The sequence below is a fragment of the Anoplophora glabripennis genome, unplaced genomic scaffold, assembly GCF_000390285.2.
Source record: "Anoplophora glabripennis isolate ALB-LARVAE unplaced genomic scaffold, Agla_2.0 scaffold48, whole genome shotgun sequence".
NCBI classification, from domain to species: Eukaryota; Metazoa; Arthropoda; class Insecta; order Coleoptera; family Cerambycidae; genus Anoplophora; species Anoplophora glabripennis.
Genome location: NW_019416270.1, coordinates 598,221 through 615,067, shown reverse-complemented (window position 1 = coordinate 615,067; position 16,847 = coordinate 598,221). Strand labels below are relative to the sequence as shown.

The following is a 16,847-nucleotide window of genomic DNA, read 5'->3' as shown; positions in this document are numbered from 1 at the left end:
ATTATCCCTTAGAATTAAAGCAGAATGTGTGAAATGGGATTTGTGAAAGCTACTTCGCTTTTACCGAAAATTGATACTTTTATGGTTATGAATTGAATTTTTAAAAAGAGAAGACCGTTTTAATATTGGCGAAATCAGAGGTATAAAAGCGGTCAGGTAAGGAGGATCAACATATTTAATGAATGATTTTATTGTGTTTATTTATATAAAATACCTATTTATTTATGGAAAATTATAGTGCAGTTCGGGAGTCTTACGGAGATGATGCAGTTGGCTATGTAGAATGTGGAACAAAACACCACTTAAATTTTGTTGAATTCATTATAATCAGGAAATTAATAATAACTACATATTACAAATATCAAATTGATAGACTGCTGTTACTTTTGTTTAAAAAAAACAGGAAACAGGGCAACAGGGCTTGACGGACAATATTGACATATTTTCTTCTTCTTCAATATTATGCAATAGGATCGCTACCTAACTTCTTGTTCAATTGCCCCTTATGACGTCAGACTAGTTTTTAAGTAACGCAAAAATTCATAAATGATTTCTACCACTAATTAGTCATATATTTAAAATTTTACTATACAAGCAGGTTCTTTGATATAAAATCTTTGTATCAACAACAATTTGTATATGGTTTGGTTTTATAGTCAACAACCCTATTGTTTGCTGAGTGATTTGAAAATGGCTGGTTTTCATTTAGTGAACAAGTTAATATGCTATATCTTATCAGTGCAAATTGTATGTTATTTCTATTGTTTAAGTTGTTTGTTTTTCTATTAAATTATTCTTCTTCCAACTTTTTTCCCATTATTTTTCACTAACATTCATTGTTTGATTTTAGTGGTGGAATTAACCACCTCGCAGGGGGGGTGTTCTAATGCTCAATATACTATTTTAAAACGTTTTCTCAATTAATATAATTATAAAACTTTATCTTATCCTCACCATTTCGCCTTATTTTGAAGAATATTTTAGCGTTTTACTAAAAATTAAATGGTAAACCGATTTTTGGGCTACGGACTGGGATTTAGTATAAAAAATTACACAAAATCTATGTCTTCATGTCCGTGGCACAGAACGGTTTTTGTGGAGCTGTGTTATTAGCCCAAGTTTCATTTATTTACTAATACTTAAGATATCTGAATAAACATGATCTTTTCTCTGTTTCTCGATAGCCAGTGGTTTTAAGCCATTGGCTTTTCGAGCTAAAATAATAACATTGACTTAGGCACTGTATGTTTTAAGATCTGTAGGCATAATAGAAGGGGATATTATGGAATTCTGTGAATTCTGAGAAAACCAATAAAAGTAATGTAATGTAAAGTACTTTAAATAAATCGTTGGTCATATTAAAATAACCTGGTGATTTTAAAATTTTTAAGAGTAAATACAGGGTGTTCCTGAAAAGTATGGACAACGCTGACCACAGGTTCCTTAGATGAAAATAAGACTAGTCTAACTTACCTATATACACAAATGCACGCCTATGAGATATAGCCTTCTAAATATAGAACAGATAATCTGTTTTTTTCAAATAATTTGAAAACTATTTTTCTTAGAAACCTCAAATTTGGTACACATATTGTTCAACAAAAGTGTAAATTACAGCCACAGTAAAGAAGATATTAAAAAACAAGGTAAGCAAAAATGAAATGACACCTAGCTTGACACTGAATCTTTTAATTATTGTTATGATTTTTTTCTTTGTTATATGGCACCTACGTACTAGACTGATCTATTTATTATCTATAAATTTATTTTATATTTAATGTTTAAAAAATGCCAAATTTACTCGAAATCTATAAACGATATTAAAATTTTGTAAGAGGCAAAAAATAGTGCTTATTTTTGAAAATATAAATTCTGGCGTCACTGCCGTACACATAAAAAAGTTACGGGTTAGCCAGTGGCGCACAGGCACTAGAAAGGGAACATCCTGTATATTCTCACCAAATTCTGTATTTACATTGACCTTATATAAGAAGATATGTGTATCAAATTTGAGGTTTCTAAGAAAAATAGTTTTCAAATTATTTGAAACAAAAGAGATATGTATATCAAATTTGAAGTTTCTAAGAAAAATAGATTTCAAATTATTTGAAACAAAAAATATATGTGTATCAAATTTGAAGTTTATAAGATAAATAGTTTTCAAATTATTTGAAAGAAAAACTAGGTTATCTGTTCTATATTTAGAAGGCGTGCACTTTCGTATATAGGTAAATTAGGCTAAGTAGTCTTATTTTCATTCAAGGAACCTGTGGTCAAACATTGTCCATACTTTTCAGGGGCACCCTGTATATTGAAATAATTAATTATTGTTTTATATTAAAAATATAAATAGGTTTTAGTGATGTTTTTGAAGATTTTAATAGATGTTTTTAACTAAAAAAAAATGAAAAAGGTACAAATTTATATTCAAGGAATGAACGAATTTTAAATAAAACCAAAAAACACCTTTGGCTGCTAATATTCCTTCCTTGCGTCCCATTTTTAATTTAAAATAAATGTGCAAATGATATTCATATTAGAGTCATCTTTATTTAATTGTTGATTCGTCAGATAACTAATATGGTAAGTGTTAATTGTTTATTTTTCTTCATTTCCAAATTTGACACCCTAAATATTCCATATTTCCTTACCATTTTTTTGGAGAAGATAAAAATGTATTATCGATAGAGAAAATAGTGCTTTACATTTTTTTAAATAAGGCATTACCAAATACTCTCAAATCTTGTTTTCTATATCATTTGGTATTATTATTTTTACAAATCGATCTAGTTTAAAGAAATGGTCATAATACCCTAGGCCCTAGGCTGTCGACTGTTATTAAAAGTTAGTTTGTCTCTATGAAAAAATAAGTACGTACATTAATTGTTTTCAGAAATCGCGCTATAGACAACTTAATTTCCATTGACTTGGATGCCGCAGTTGCCCTACGAAAAAATATATTGACGCAAAAGTGAGGCTTTTAATCAAATGTTTTGTTTACGACCGTCAGTAATTTCGTACATGATGACATTATTAAATGACGCAAGACCTCTAATCTAAACTATAAAAAGCAATTGTTTTATCATTAGCGTATTACTTAAACATGGCGATTACGCACGATCTATTGTTTGTTAACGTTTTATGCACTAGTTGTCATTCATAAATACGGTGATATATTAATGAAATAACGTAACGTTTAATCCTCTATTAGGTAATGAATCTATGGCTGTTCATTATGTTAACATGGCATTAACTAGATATGATATACATCATATGATTCCTGTTATGTGTATAAACAACATAACTCATTCATGGATTTATTTTACGTTGAATGTAACAAGGTCTTTTGTGTAGGTATACAGCGTGTCTCAAATTGGAAGCGACAACACTGCTACCTCGAAAACCATTAGAGATAGAAAAATGATTAAATTTGCGCATAGTTCCGTAATTTAGTTTGCAATAATTTTTTAGGGGTAAACTTTCGAAGGTTTTTAATAAATGTTGTTTTCCGGGTTTAACTGAAAAATTAGTCGAAACTAGAATAATATGAAATCAAATATTCAGAGCAAAGTTTCGATCTATTAACTTTATTTTTAAAATTTTCAATCCAATTTGTAGTTTTAATTTTATTACGAGCTAAAATTTTATGATTACGGATATAAAAAACGGATATCAAAAAAAGATCATCTATTTTTTTCTATGATACTAATGTAAGTCATAATTTAGCACGTTACACCTGTCGACTAAATCTGTTTTAGTTTTATCCTTGTTTTATACAGGGTGGCCAAATGAAAAAGAAACAGAGCCATTTTCGGGAAATGTGTCAAGATTGTAGAAAAACGCTCAGACCCGTCGATTTTAGATTAAAGGGGGAAATTCTTTGCTGGTATTTTTGACTCCGCCACTTTCACCCCTCAAGCAAGGGTAAGCATCATCCCAAAATATTTAAATGGCATTGGGGGTTGAGTAATATTTCTTTTGAAAGCTCTTACAATTCTCTTTACAATAGACTTTAAATTTTATAATTCCGCCCAATACTTATTAAGAATTTTGATTTTTAAGTTAAAACTTATGTACAAACAATTAGTAATGGTAAAAATGTCAGTCATTCGAGTTAAGTACGCCAATGGTATAAATTTAGTATTTCTTGCATTACAATGGTTTTCGGCGATTTGTTATCACATTCGTAAAAAAATCAATTGTAAAAAACAAAAATGAATGCTATACACACACAATGAACGTAAAATTAGTGGATTCCAAATTATTTTCTAGTATTATTTGGAAGCGTTGATTGGTAGTTTATTTGATTGTATTTTTGAAAATTAAACACTATGGTTTATTCCATTGCGGAAAGGGTAGATATCATTTCGCTTTACTTTATGAACAATAAATGTGCGAATAGAACAGCTCAGCTATTTAATGAACAACATCAAGATCGACATGTCAGGAGGAAGTATGTTCTATAGAGTTAGTAAAAAAATTTCAAGAGAAAGGGAACGTAGCCAATAAAAAACGAGAAATTGAAAAACCTATAGTTAATGAAGCTAGTGAAGTTGCAGTTTTGGGACAAGTTCATCTTGATCCTACATTAAGTACGAGGCATCAGGTATCTGTGTCTGGGATCAATCGAACTAGCATACATACCATTTTGAAGAAGAATAAATTCCATCCATGCAAAATACATTTAGTCCAGGAACTTCAGGAGGATGATTATGACCGCCGTTTTCAATTTTGCGAAATAATGAGTGAGCGAGCAGGGAACGATCCACAGTTCCGTTTTAACATCTGTTTTTCTGATGAATGCAGTTTTTTCTTGAACGGGTCTGTAAATCGTCACAATTGCCGCTATTGGTCCGATTCAAACCCAAGAGTTTTTCACGAGGTGCATACACAGCAACCGGAAAAATTAAATGCATGGGCTGGATTTTTCGGTGACCGGCTGGTGGGTCCTTTTTTTCTACCTGGTAATTTGACTGGCCAAATGTATTTGCAATTACTGGAAGACGCTATTGACCCTGACTTGACTGATGTTATTGAAAATGTTCCAGAATATGATGAAGCTCATTTGATTCTTCAACAGGACGGTGCTCCTGGACCAACGTTTTCTACGGAATTGGATTGGGAGAAGAGGCAGCATTGAGTGGCCTTCACGATCACCAGATTTATCGCCCCTTGATTTCTTTTTGTGGAGATACCTAAAAAGTAAAATCTATAAAACACAGCCAGCGTCGCTGGAAGATTTGCGTCAAAGAATCGTCGACGAATGCAGTCGAATCACCCCAGAAATGCTTCGGAATGTGCGCGAACATTTAGAACAAAATCTTTATTCTTATATGGAAGCGGGCGGTCATCAGTTTGAACATTTAATCAACTAAGTAGTAAGTAAGCAACTAAACATCAGTCTGTTGTAAAGAGAATTGAAAGAGCTTTCAAAAGAAATATTATTCAACCCCCAATACCATTTAAATATTTTGGGGTGATGCTTACCCTTGCTTGGGGGTAAAGTGGCGGAGTCAAAAATACCAGCAAAGAATGTCCCCCTTTAATCTAAAATCGACGGGTCTGAGCGTTTTTCTACAATCTTGACGCAGTTCCTGAAAATGGCTCTGTTTCGTTTTCATTTGGCCACCCTGTATAGTTTCTTAATTTCCAGTTAAATAACGAAATATCTGTAAAGCTGGCAAACATCCCATTTGTAATATTTAGTTACACTGATTATAAAAATTCTGCTCGATGTCACATCACCAACAGCAAACGTTTGTTCCAGGTCGTCTGGGTATGTATCCTCTGTCGCAAAAAACAAGAACTGTTGGGCAGGACCGGTCAGTGGATGATGGGCGGCACCAATACTGAAACGGACATTCCTCAGATCCAGCAGGCACCTTCCGATAAGAGACCCAAGCTGGAGAGGGCGCACTCCGCGGCTGAAAAGGAAAATCAGCCCCTGCAGAGGTCGGGCAGCGTATTGAGGAGACAGTACTCGGAGCAGGAGCCTCGCGCGCCCTCCTGTGAGCGATACCAGCAGTTCAACGAAGATGACCCCAGGTACTACCAGGGGGAACTCGAGGGGCTGATGAGGACCCATCCCCATCTCGTGCCAAGAAGGTAGGGTGATTGTGACTTACTCTTGGTTAGATACGGTGATGGCCCATTAGAATTATTTCAGAAACTACTTCGATTTGAATTTTGAAAATTTGGGATACCGGGTTTTCGGGCATGCCCTTCTCAACTAAAATAGTGGCGTCCACGTACCACTTACGGTTATACCGGATGTCGCCATCAACTTGCTTATTTTAAATGGATCATCCTATATATTATTGCAATTTGGGATTCTACGTGTTATTTTAGGTGGACTTTTATGAAGTCTCCCTATTCCTAAAATTAACCGTTTTCGAGATATTTAATTTTTTTTCAAAAAAATGGAGAGAAACAGTGACTAGCTTCAAACCATGTGTATATTATAGTAAAAAAGATACAGCAACAATAATTATAGAGGGGGACCCCTAAGCTTTCCATCCATACTTCCAAAGTGGCTTAATTGCATACAGGGTGCTAGAAATTTAATACCGAGTTTAGTTAACTTCAAACCTTCATAAGTCGTTTTTTTTAATGGACAACCCTGTATGTTTTTCTATATTCTGATACACAATTTTATTCTCTTTCGAACGGTATCAGGGTTCCCTATACCTATCTCTTCTAGTTTTTAAGTTATCTACTATTTTTTGTGTAATCACCTAATCATGTTATTTCTTGCGAGGATAGCTGTGGATTTTTAGCAAAACTTCAAGACAAGCAACTAAAATGTCAATTTGTTGTTAGTATCTTGCAGTGACAGTTTAATTTAGTGTTTATAATAAATGGAAAACAGTACATATTCAAATGCTGATATTTTAAATTTATTATTCATTCATGGACGTTGCAATGGGATTATAAGCAGAACATGTACAATTTTTAATGAGACATCCAAATTTGCCACCAATGAGTAGAACAAAGTTAAGAAGAATGTTAGCAAATCAACTAAAGTATGGTCGAATTTGTGCAGAAAGTATTTTACCAAAACCAATAACTCTACCAAATGAAGATAATGTAATAAATGTGCTAGCCTATTTTAATGTTCATCCAGAATCCTCAACTCGTACCGCAGAGTATGATTTAAGCATTTCACGAGCGACCATTCACAGGATGCTAAGAACTAATGATATGCATCCATACAAATTTAAGCTACTTTCTGCTCTTCATTCGGGTGACGCCGTGCAACGTGTACAATTTTGTGAAACGAAGTTAGTGCGATACCAAGAACATATGGACAGGCGAGACAAAATTTACGAGAGAAGGTATTTTTAATGGACATAATACTCATTTGTGGTCATCTGAAAATCCTCATGTTATCCGGGAAAGAAACTTTCAAAATAAATTTAGCGTAAATGTTTTTTGTCTAATTAAAGATAACGCCATATAACAAATTTCTTACCATATCTACGAAGAAAATTTAAATGCCGACATATCTCAATATTTTGCAAACGGTTGTGGCAGATTTTCTAGATGATATACCTTTAGACCAACTAAGGAAGTGTTGGTATCAATTAGACGGGGCTCCACCTCACTGTCACAATCAAATCAATCAACAGCTGACTGAAATGTTTGAAGATAAATTGATGAGACGCCTAGGACCGTGGAATTGGCCAGTGAGGTTTCCCGACCTCACTCCATTAGATTTTTATGTTTGGGGAGTAATAAAGCAAAAAGTTTATTGCTTCCCCGTTGCTTCAATGCTTCAAAAGAGGATTTGATTGGTCGAATACGAAGAGCGCTCCATGAATTGCCTTCAGTGCTTAGTTGTTAATGGGGGTCATATTATGACTTTTTTAAGTCATTTTTTTATCTTATTATTATTATCAACATACATAATTAAAATTGTGTATTACTATGGATGAAGTTGATTTTTTAGAATTCTTCTTAACTTTATTCTGCTCATTGGAGGAAAATTGGGACATGTCTTATTAAAAAGTGTAAATGTTAAGCTTAGAATCCCATTGCAACGTCTGTGAATAGATAATAATAAATAACTGGTGACAGTTTAGTTGTTTGTTTTGAAGTTTTGCTAAAAATTCCACACCTATCTTCGCAAGAAATTACCTACATGATTTTAGGTGATTACTCAAAAAAATAGTAGATAATTTAAAAAGTAGAAGAGATATGTATAGGAAACCCTGATACCGTTCGACAGAGAATAAAATTGTGCATCAGAATATAGAAAAACATGCAGGGTGTTCCATTAAAAAAAACCGACTTATGAAGGTTTGAAGTTAACTAAACTCGGCATTAAATTTCTAGCACCCTGTATGCAATCAAGCCACTTTGAAAGTATGGATGGGAACCTTAGGAGTTCAGCTATCCCCCCTATAAATATTGTTACTTTGTCTTTTTTTACTATAAAATACATATGGTTTGAAGCTAGTCACTGTTTCTCTCCATTTTTTTTTGCAAAAAAATTAAATATCTCGAAAATGGTTAATTTTAGGAACAGGGAAACTTCATAAAAGTCCACCTAAAATAACACGTAGAATCCAAAATGGCAATAATATATAGGGTGTTTCATTTAAAATAAGCAAGTTGATTACGACTTCCGGTATAACCGGAAGTGGTACGTGGACGCCATTATTTTAGTTGAGAAGGGCATGCCCGAAAACCCGGTATCCCAAATTTTTAAAATTCAAATCGAAGTCACCGTGAGACACCCTGTATAATAATACCCAAAAAGAGCATTAAATAGATCTATGGTATTTAAAAAGGGTTAGACAATAATGCAATACTAGAACATTAAAGAAATGAGATTAAGACAGACTTCATTATGTAAAAAAATAAGAAAATAGAAATAATAATGAAATGAGTAAACACTAAATGACAGAAAAATTATTAATAATACAATAATATTAAAAATGATTATAAATAATAACACAAAAAACAAACACAAACAAACAACAGCTGAAAATAATAAAAACAATTTAAAAACAATATTCATCTATCTAGTATATGTTTTTGCTATTAAAATTTATTTCAGCTTTGTTTTTGGACTTATTTTTATTTATGAAAAGTTCTATGATTCCCTGTCTATGGATTTCTTTCTGTAGACAATGGGGTTTTGGATTTTTCATATTTTACACGTATTGCGTAAATGGTTTTTGATCATTTATATGCAGATACAAATTTATATTTCTAAATTCTAAATACGGTTCTTCTAATGATGTATTTATATATTAATAATTTCTTTTTTCTGAGATTTGATACTTATCTTTCGATCCAGGTATCCAGATCCAGAACCAGATCCATTACCGATGGAACTCTCCCAGCAGAGGGTCCCATCCGCAGCAAGTGCCAATAAAAAACACAAACGTAGCGGTTCAACAAAGAAACAACACCCTCCTCCACAAGTGCAATTGCCTTCCTACTCTAGTTCCGAAGAAGATCTCAAGTCCACGCCGGAATACGGCAGCGACGAGAGAGACAGCGAAAAGGGTAAGGCTAAGTGTTAGATGTGCTACGTGTGCTCTTCTAGACATAGATCTTAGTTAAGGGATTGTTGTATATATTAAAGTTGCCATCTTAAGGTTGTTGCTCCCATCTCGTAGACTCTCCAGAGCTGTTTTCATTTCCCCGTAGCTTTAAGTTCACTGATGTATAAACGTGAGCGTAAGTAAGAAAATATAGTATTCCATTCAAGACTTTATTTTGAGGAGCTGAGACTAAATTTGATGAATACGTTGGGAATCTTGCATAACTGGTACATTACCATGAAATTTATTTTATTCGGAGTGTCTAAACATGTGTTAAATAAAATTCTTTCAATAAACGAGTCCTAAATTACAAATGATTTGCACTATAAACTCAGTATTGTACCTACGAAAAAAAATTGGCATTTTTTTAAATTACCCAAGAAAAAATACTGGTAATGACCAATGGGTAAATCAGAAAATACGAGAAGTTATTAAGGACTGTATTGTTTTACAACGTTGTTAAAAGAGCAATTCATATTTCGACATAGTTTCTCTTCTTTGCAATACACCTAGTCTACCTGTCCACAAAGCTGAAGATGCCTTCCAAGCCAACTGTAGATGAAAACAATCATTGAAGTAAAATACTCGTCATCTTCATTTCGCATTTCATGTACCAAACTCAAGGTTCACTCTTCGTTAGGAAATTAGTTACACCGACTATCTTTTGAGATGCCAGTGGTCTTATATTTATAACCTTCCAAGAAAAAGATACAATTACTCGAAATAGTGACGCGCTAGGGAACAATTGAAAAAGAGAACAAACACTTGCCATCAAACTGCTGCTCATACACTACACTGAGAAAATAATTCACTTGAAAATGTACTTGCCTCAAAAAAAAAGTTATGCAATAACGGACAGTTAAACAATTCAATTGTATGTAACTATGGTTATTAGCACTAACTAAAATTTTGTGATATAATAATTATCTTAATTATGTTTAAATGTAGTGTTGTAGTGATATTTCCATTGTACCAAGTAGTTTATCTCAGATATATAATTAAATTGTGTGTAATGTATACAACGGAAGACCACAGATTCGTGGACTCAAAATAGGCAGATTTAGACTAATTCACCTATATCCGAGCTTAAATCCGAAATCACTTCGTTTGGCCGCTAGATGGCCTCAAAGTTTGTGAAAATTTTTTGAATTTTGTAAATAACTCGAATACGTATTATTTGATTTTGATTATTTTTGGGGTGTGGACTTTTGCTTTCAATCTACACATTTGGTGTTAAACAGTGTTTTTTTAAAACTTACAACTCTTATAAAACTGATGTGTGGTGAGAATATCCTTTCATAACTTTTTCCTCTCTTGGGCAATAATGACTACTACTATTTTTTATTTGATATGTGATATCATTTGGATGTTTTTGGGCCTCTTGTACAATTTTAATTAAATGAGCGGTTTGGGTACATAAAAATAAGTTTTAAATGTATACATTATCTTGCCACCCATACTACAATAACTTAACAAAGTGCCAGAAGGCTCTGATTTTGTAGGTTTACAGTAATTTCGGTTTGATCTTTAAATCATTGCCAATTCTGTTTTACTAGAAACGGAATTGGCAAGTATAATAATAAATATTCAGAATGAACTCAAGAAAATCCACATTCACAAAGTGAAAGCATGAATTTCGCATCCATTTTTGGTCTGGGATCATTGATATCATTATTATTGGCTCTATTATTCTACCCCATAGACTGAATGGGGAAATTTATTTGCAATTTTTGCAAAACCCGAATAATTGAAAGATGTGCCCTTACTCAGAGTTTATGTATGATGGCGCTCCACCACATTTCACTGTAAATGTCCGGCAGTATCTGAACCAAAGATTCCCTCGTCGATGAAACGGTAGAGAGATAATGTTTCTGTTAACTGGCCTATACATTCACCAGACTTAACACCTTATCTTTGGGACACTCTGAAAACACATCTAACACTGAAGAAGAGTTGTGGAGACATATCCAAAATACCATATAATGTTTTAAAAAATAACCCTTAAGAACTGCAAAGGGTGTCATTTAACTTTCTTCGCCGAATTAACCTTCTTTGTTGTAGAAACAATGATGGTCATTTTGAATAGTTTTTATAATAAGTTGTACTAAATTTAATAACATCAACTTTGTTACTTTTATCTCCAGCATTTTTCATTGTATTTGAAGAATTATTTCAATAAAATTAGGCACGTTGTAAATAACTCTTAATTCGTCTTATGTGTGTATCCATATCGAAAAATGAAGTAACGTGTGATTATATCTTATCGTAGTAAACACTCATTATGAATTGGCAGGTACAATTACTTAAAGATCAAACTGAAATTAATCAACATACAAAATCAGTTAAGTATTGTAATATGGGTCACAAGATAACGTATATTTAAAACATATTTTTTTGTACCCAAACCGCTCATTTATTCAAAATTCTATTAGAGGCCCAAAAACTTCCAAATATACCGTATCAAGTAAAAAATAGTTGTCGTTATTGTCCGAAAGAGGAAAAACTTATGAACGGTTATTATCACCAATATATCAATTTAGTAGGAATTTTGAGTTTTAAAAAACACTCTGTATGACACCAAAATTTGTAGATTGAAAATAAAAGTCTACACCCCAAAAATAATCAAAATCGATTAATACATAATTCGAGTTATTTACAAAATTCAAAAAAAATTTCCCGAACTTTGAGGCCATTTTGCGGCTAAACAAAGCGATTTCAGATATAGGTGAGTTAACCTAAATCTGCCTATTTTGAGTCCACGAATCTGTGGTCTTCCGTTGTACACGTTATTCTGTGACACGCTGTATTATTAGGTTAGCTTTATTTTCGAATGTACATTAGAGACAAGAACTTTTTTCACTATAACAGTACATGCACCTTTTACTTATCTTTAAACACTTATCTACTCATTTGTCATAGATAAAAAATAATAGCTAGGTAGTCCAATATATTAAATTCCAAAGTATCTTGTGCCCAAAGGATCAGCTAAGGGTGGTTTAAAAAAATAATTTTGTCCTACTAAAAAGTTAAATCGAAATATGTAGATATACCATATAAAAGCAAAGTTCCCTTTTGAAATCAGTATTAGTAAACTATTAGTAGAATGCATTTTTGTCATAAATTGTGAACTTTTGTATATTTACTTACGTATTGTGAAAAAAGATATGATGTGATTATTGCATAACAATTTATTTTGTAATGAATGAGTAAATAAATAAGCGACTTTAATACATATGTCTTATAACCACAACAGTATGATTATCACAAACGTAAAACCAAATTAATGAATTCCAGTGATCTCGCTAATGTATAATATACTAGCACGATGACTTAAAATTAGGCTTACGATGTGCACCATCGTTCTTCTTGTGTTAACTTCTGTACCACTGTGTACAGTGATACGTTTATTGTGGCAATAATATAAGTTTCAATAAACTTATTAATAAATCACAATTATCTAACTAGTAGTAACAATGCTGATGACTGATTTAGTTGACTCATGATTATAAGGGAAGTCAATTTTAATATTTAGTGAAGCACCTTACTAATCACGTAATATGATGTAGTGATTCAGAAGCATGCGCATCGAAATCTTATTTTACTGCAAGCTGATATGCAAGGTACCTGCAACAGTTAAAATAAATATTTATTGTAATTCATTTTTGTAACATTTTTGAATTTTTGAATTGGACGTTATTTCTCAGTGTAGATATGCTAGACATTCAAGTATTGCAAAATTCAAATCAAATAATAATAAGGCTATTGGTTAAAATATACAAGAACTTTTTTTATAAAGAACATTCATAAGCTCATGGACAGATAGGCCAAGTGTGTTGCAAGAAGGGTTGTTAAAAAATAAGACAAATAAGTCTATAAGCACTCTTGCAACAATATTATAAAACTGTTGTTATTAAATGACTTGTTCTAACTTGTTCTGACTTGTTAACTAAAATTTACATTTTGTAATCAATTTTTAAAATCTACGTTTCTTCATCACTGTTTCTAAGTGAATTTTGTGGAAACACTACTATTTTTTTAATATCTACTAGTTTTTGAGCTATTTTGGTATTTAATAGATTTATAACAAGTATTAACCAAACTTAGTTTCAGTTTAAAAAATGATGGTTACAATGAGTTGATGTTGATGTAATTTGGCCAGTTTAAGACTATTTTGCGATTTACAGGCAGTCACGAACGAGATAAAATATCCGATAGATTGAGTCGCCAGGCCATTCTCGATGAGAAAATCAAAAAGTTTCTGGCGGTGAGAATCGACCCATCTTTCTGCGTTGGTTGGTGTTGTTGACATGCATGAAGATGTTCACGCTGCTTGCGCACTTTTCTTCTTGCATTTGTCAGTTTCTTGTCTCCATCTTCTTGTAAAGTATCCGTTGAATATCGCGCGAAGCCAGTTTGGTAATCAGTCGTTTTCATCCTTTCATCTTCACCGATCAAGTAGATTCCTACAATTTTTTTAGTTTCGTATAGTTACAGTGTCTTGTAAATTTACTTTTAAAACTACTAAAACGTATTGCTAGGTTAGTATTGATACAGAAGTTCTAAGGGTCGATTTTAATTATCTATAAAATATGTTACTCGGAAGTATTTGGTTAATGGTGATATATTTGTACGAAGTCATAAAAAATATGTTATGTATTTTCAGCATTCCTGTCAGTAAAGTGATATAGAAAACTGAAATTAATACTTATATCGTTTATAAACAAATAGATTCAAAATTAATGTTATTGAATATTAATTGAATATTACTCTTGACAGATTTCTTTCTAGTATTTTATAATTTCAACTATAAGTAAATAATACTTTTCTTTATCTCATTCTTAAAAAAATATTTCTTCGTAATAGGATTTTACAATCATATCTTCAAATACCAGGTGGATCAAGGTAAAGTTTCTCAGTAGATTATTTTGAGAGCTATAAATTTGTAAGTAGAACATCAGAAGAGATAAATTTGAATTGCGTAGCAGACATATTTTCTACGAATTTCTCCCATTTTATTAACACCAGAGGCGTGCAGCAACCCTACCAGAAATCTTAAATTAAATTTTTACTAATTTTTAAGCGATTTTTTCACATTTGTTAAAAAATAAAGCAACATAGAAATGAAAACGACGCGACCCTCAAGACTTGAAATGAATATTTAACAAAAAAATATATAATTAACCCCCTTTCCCAAAAAAATACTCTATTCTGCTTGATAAAGCGACCATAGTGGACCGCTAGTAGAAAAATGAGGCGTAAATGTACTGGCATGTACAGGGTGTTTGGAAAATTTGGTACAAAATTTAAGGAGATCAAAGTAGAGCAAAAAATAGTAAAAAAAGTTCCTATAAACATTGGTCCTTCGAAGCACATTGTCTCTTTCGCGTTTCATGTAAATTTTTACGTTTCTTTATCTTCTCAGTTGTGATCTTTGTGTTTGACTTTATGCCGATATATGTTTTATTTCTGGGTTCTGGAATGGAAATGCGGCTCAAAAAGAGTATCGGCAATGTTTCCCGGATAGAGGGCAACCTTCTGCAAGATTGTTTGAGAAAATTCATGTAATAACGAATAAATAAGGAGCCCTAACTTCAAGATATGTGAATTTGGCCGTCCAATGAGACGTAGGCATGATTTAGACGAAGTAATTTAAGGATTTTTTTAACGTAATCCTATTGCGAGTGTAAGAGCATCTACTCATGATGGTTCGTGGTTGTAAAAAAATCGAATGAAATGCAAAGTCAAGCACAAAGATTACAACTAACAATAAGAAGATAAAGATACGTGGGAATTTAAATGATAGCATGCGAAAGTGACAATAATTAGTATTATTACAATGAAACTGTCACCATGAAAAGTGCCTACTATGCGAAAATGATAAAAAAGTCACTGTTCTGAGCCATACATTATCTAAAAAATAATTATTTCTGACTAAACTACGCAGAATTCGAAAGAAAAGTATAGACAATTTTTCTCCAAAAAATAATATTATTAGCCTGATAATTGAAAGGAATAAAAAAAATCGAAAAATTTCTATTAAGGGTAGTTAGAGAACTATCCTTATTTATAACCGAATTTAATGAAACTTACGATAGTTAAAGATTCTTAGGGTATAATTATTATCTACAATTTTCATTTCATTATCTTAATCAGAAAGAAAGTGATTTTAAAAAAATATCCAAATGCTCTCTAAGACCACTTTGGAGAGCCATATTTCAGTATCAGTGCCCCGGAGGACCAGTGTTTATACGAACTTATTTACTATTTTTAGCTCTACTTTCACCTTCTTAAATTTTGTACCAATTTTTGCAAGCACCCGGTATATGTAGTGAATTTTAAAAATGTACATATATTTTAAATAGTGGTACAGTTCATTATGTAGAAAACGTCATTAGCAGTTTTATGAAAGAAACAGAGGGGGAGAAAAAACTAAATATAAAATAAATATGAATAGTTTTTTCCACAGAAAACTTATTGATAACCACTAACTTTACTTTTGTATTATTAACTAGTATTATATTATGTCTAAGTCACTACATTCTGAACACAACTATAAGAGCACAAGGAAAGGACAAGCTTTTGCAATAAATATACAAAGAATCTACAAATAAAATTTGTATTCACAAAATTAAAAGTGAAAGAAGTAAACATAAAATTTGTAGTAAATAAAGAAAAAATAGGTCAATCAATTATGAAAAATATACGAAGTCTGTTCAGAAACTATCCGAACTTTATTTCTCTAAAACTTATTAATTTTATACATTATCGGTCTTTGTCTCTATCAAAGTACTTTCCTCCCCTATTCACGTACTTTTCTCAGTGGTGCTTCCATTTCGCGTAGTAGTCCTGGATAACTTCATTTGAAATGACCTTGAAAGTCTATGATGAATTTACTTTGATTCATCAGTAGTCTGAAAACGGCCTACTTTCAGAATTGATTGAAATTACAACACTAAGGAGGTTTATCTGATTTGGAATTGACGAACAAATATTCATAAAAAAAATTAATATAAGCTTATTAATATGCAGAAAGTCCTCAAAAAAAATTATGACTAGTTTGGATACATAAGAGACGAGATATTAATAAAATAATTTTTCACGATTTAGTATAGAGTCTTATGAGAATGCAGATTTTTTTGGTCTTTCCACTTAGAATGCGCAACAATTGACGAACAGTTTCCACAGCAACTTGTATAAATAGGAAACCGATGTCTAAGGAACTGTATGACAGCTTGTAAAAATCGATTAGGTACTTGTAAGATACATAATTTATAATAATTCTCCTTCAAACTG

The 16,847-nt window shown here is 32.1% G+C and overlaps 1 protein-coding gene across 1 annotated transcript in view; it reads left to right on the top strand.

The window, feature by feature from the left end:
* Positions 1–16,847, top strand: part of LOC108904963 (regulating synaptic membrane exocytosis protein 2) — a 144,528-nt gene that overhangs the window by 28,392 nt on the left and 99,289 nt on the right. Inside the window, exons 3-4 of the mRNA XM_018707697.1 lie at positions 5,768–6,105; positions 9,305–9,516. Of these exons, the coding sequence (XP_018563213.1) occupies positions 5,768–6,105; positions 9,305–9,516 (550 nt within the window). The remainder of the gene's footprint in view (positions 1–5,767; positions 6,106–9,304; positions 9,517–16,847) is intronic.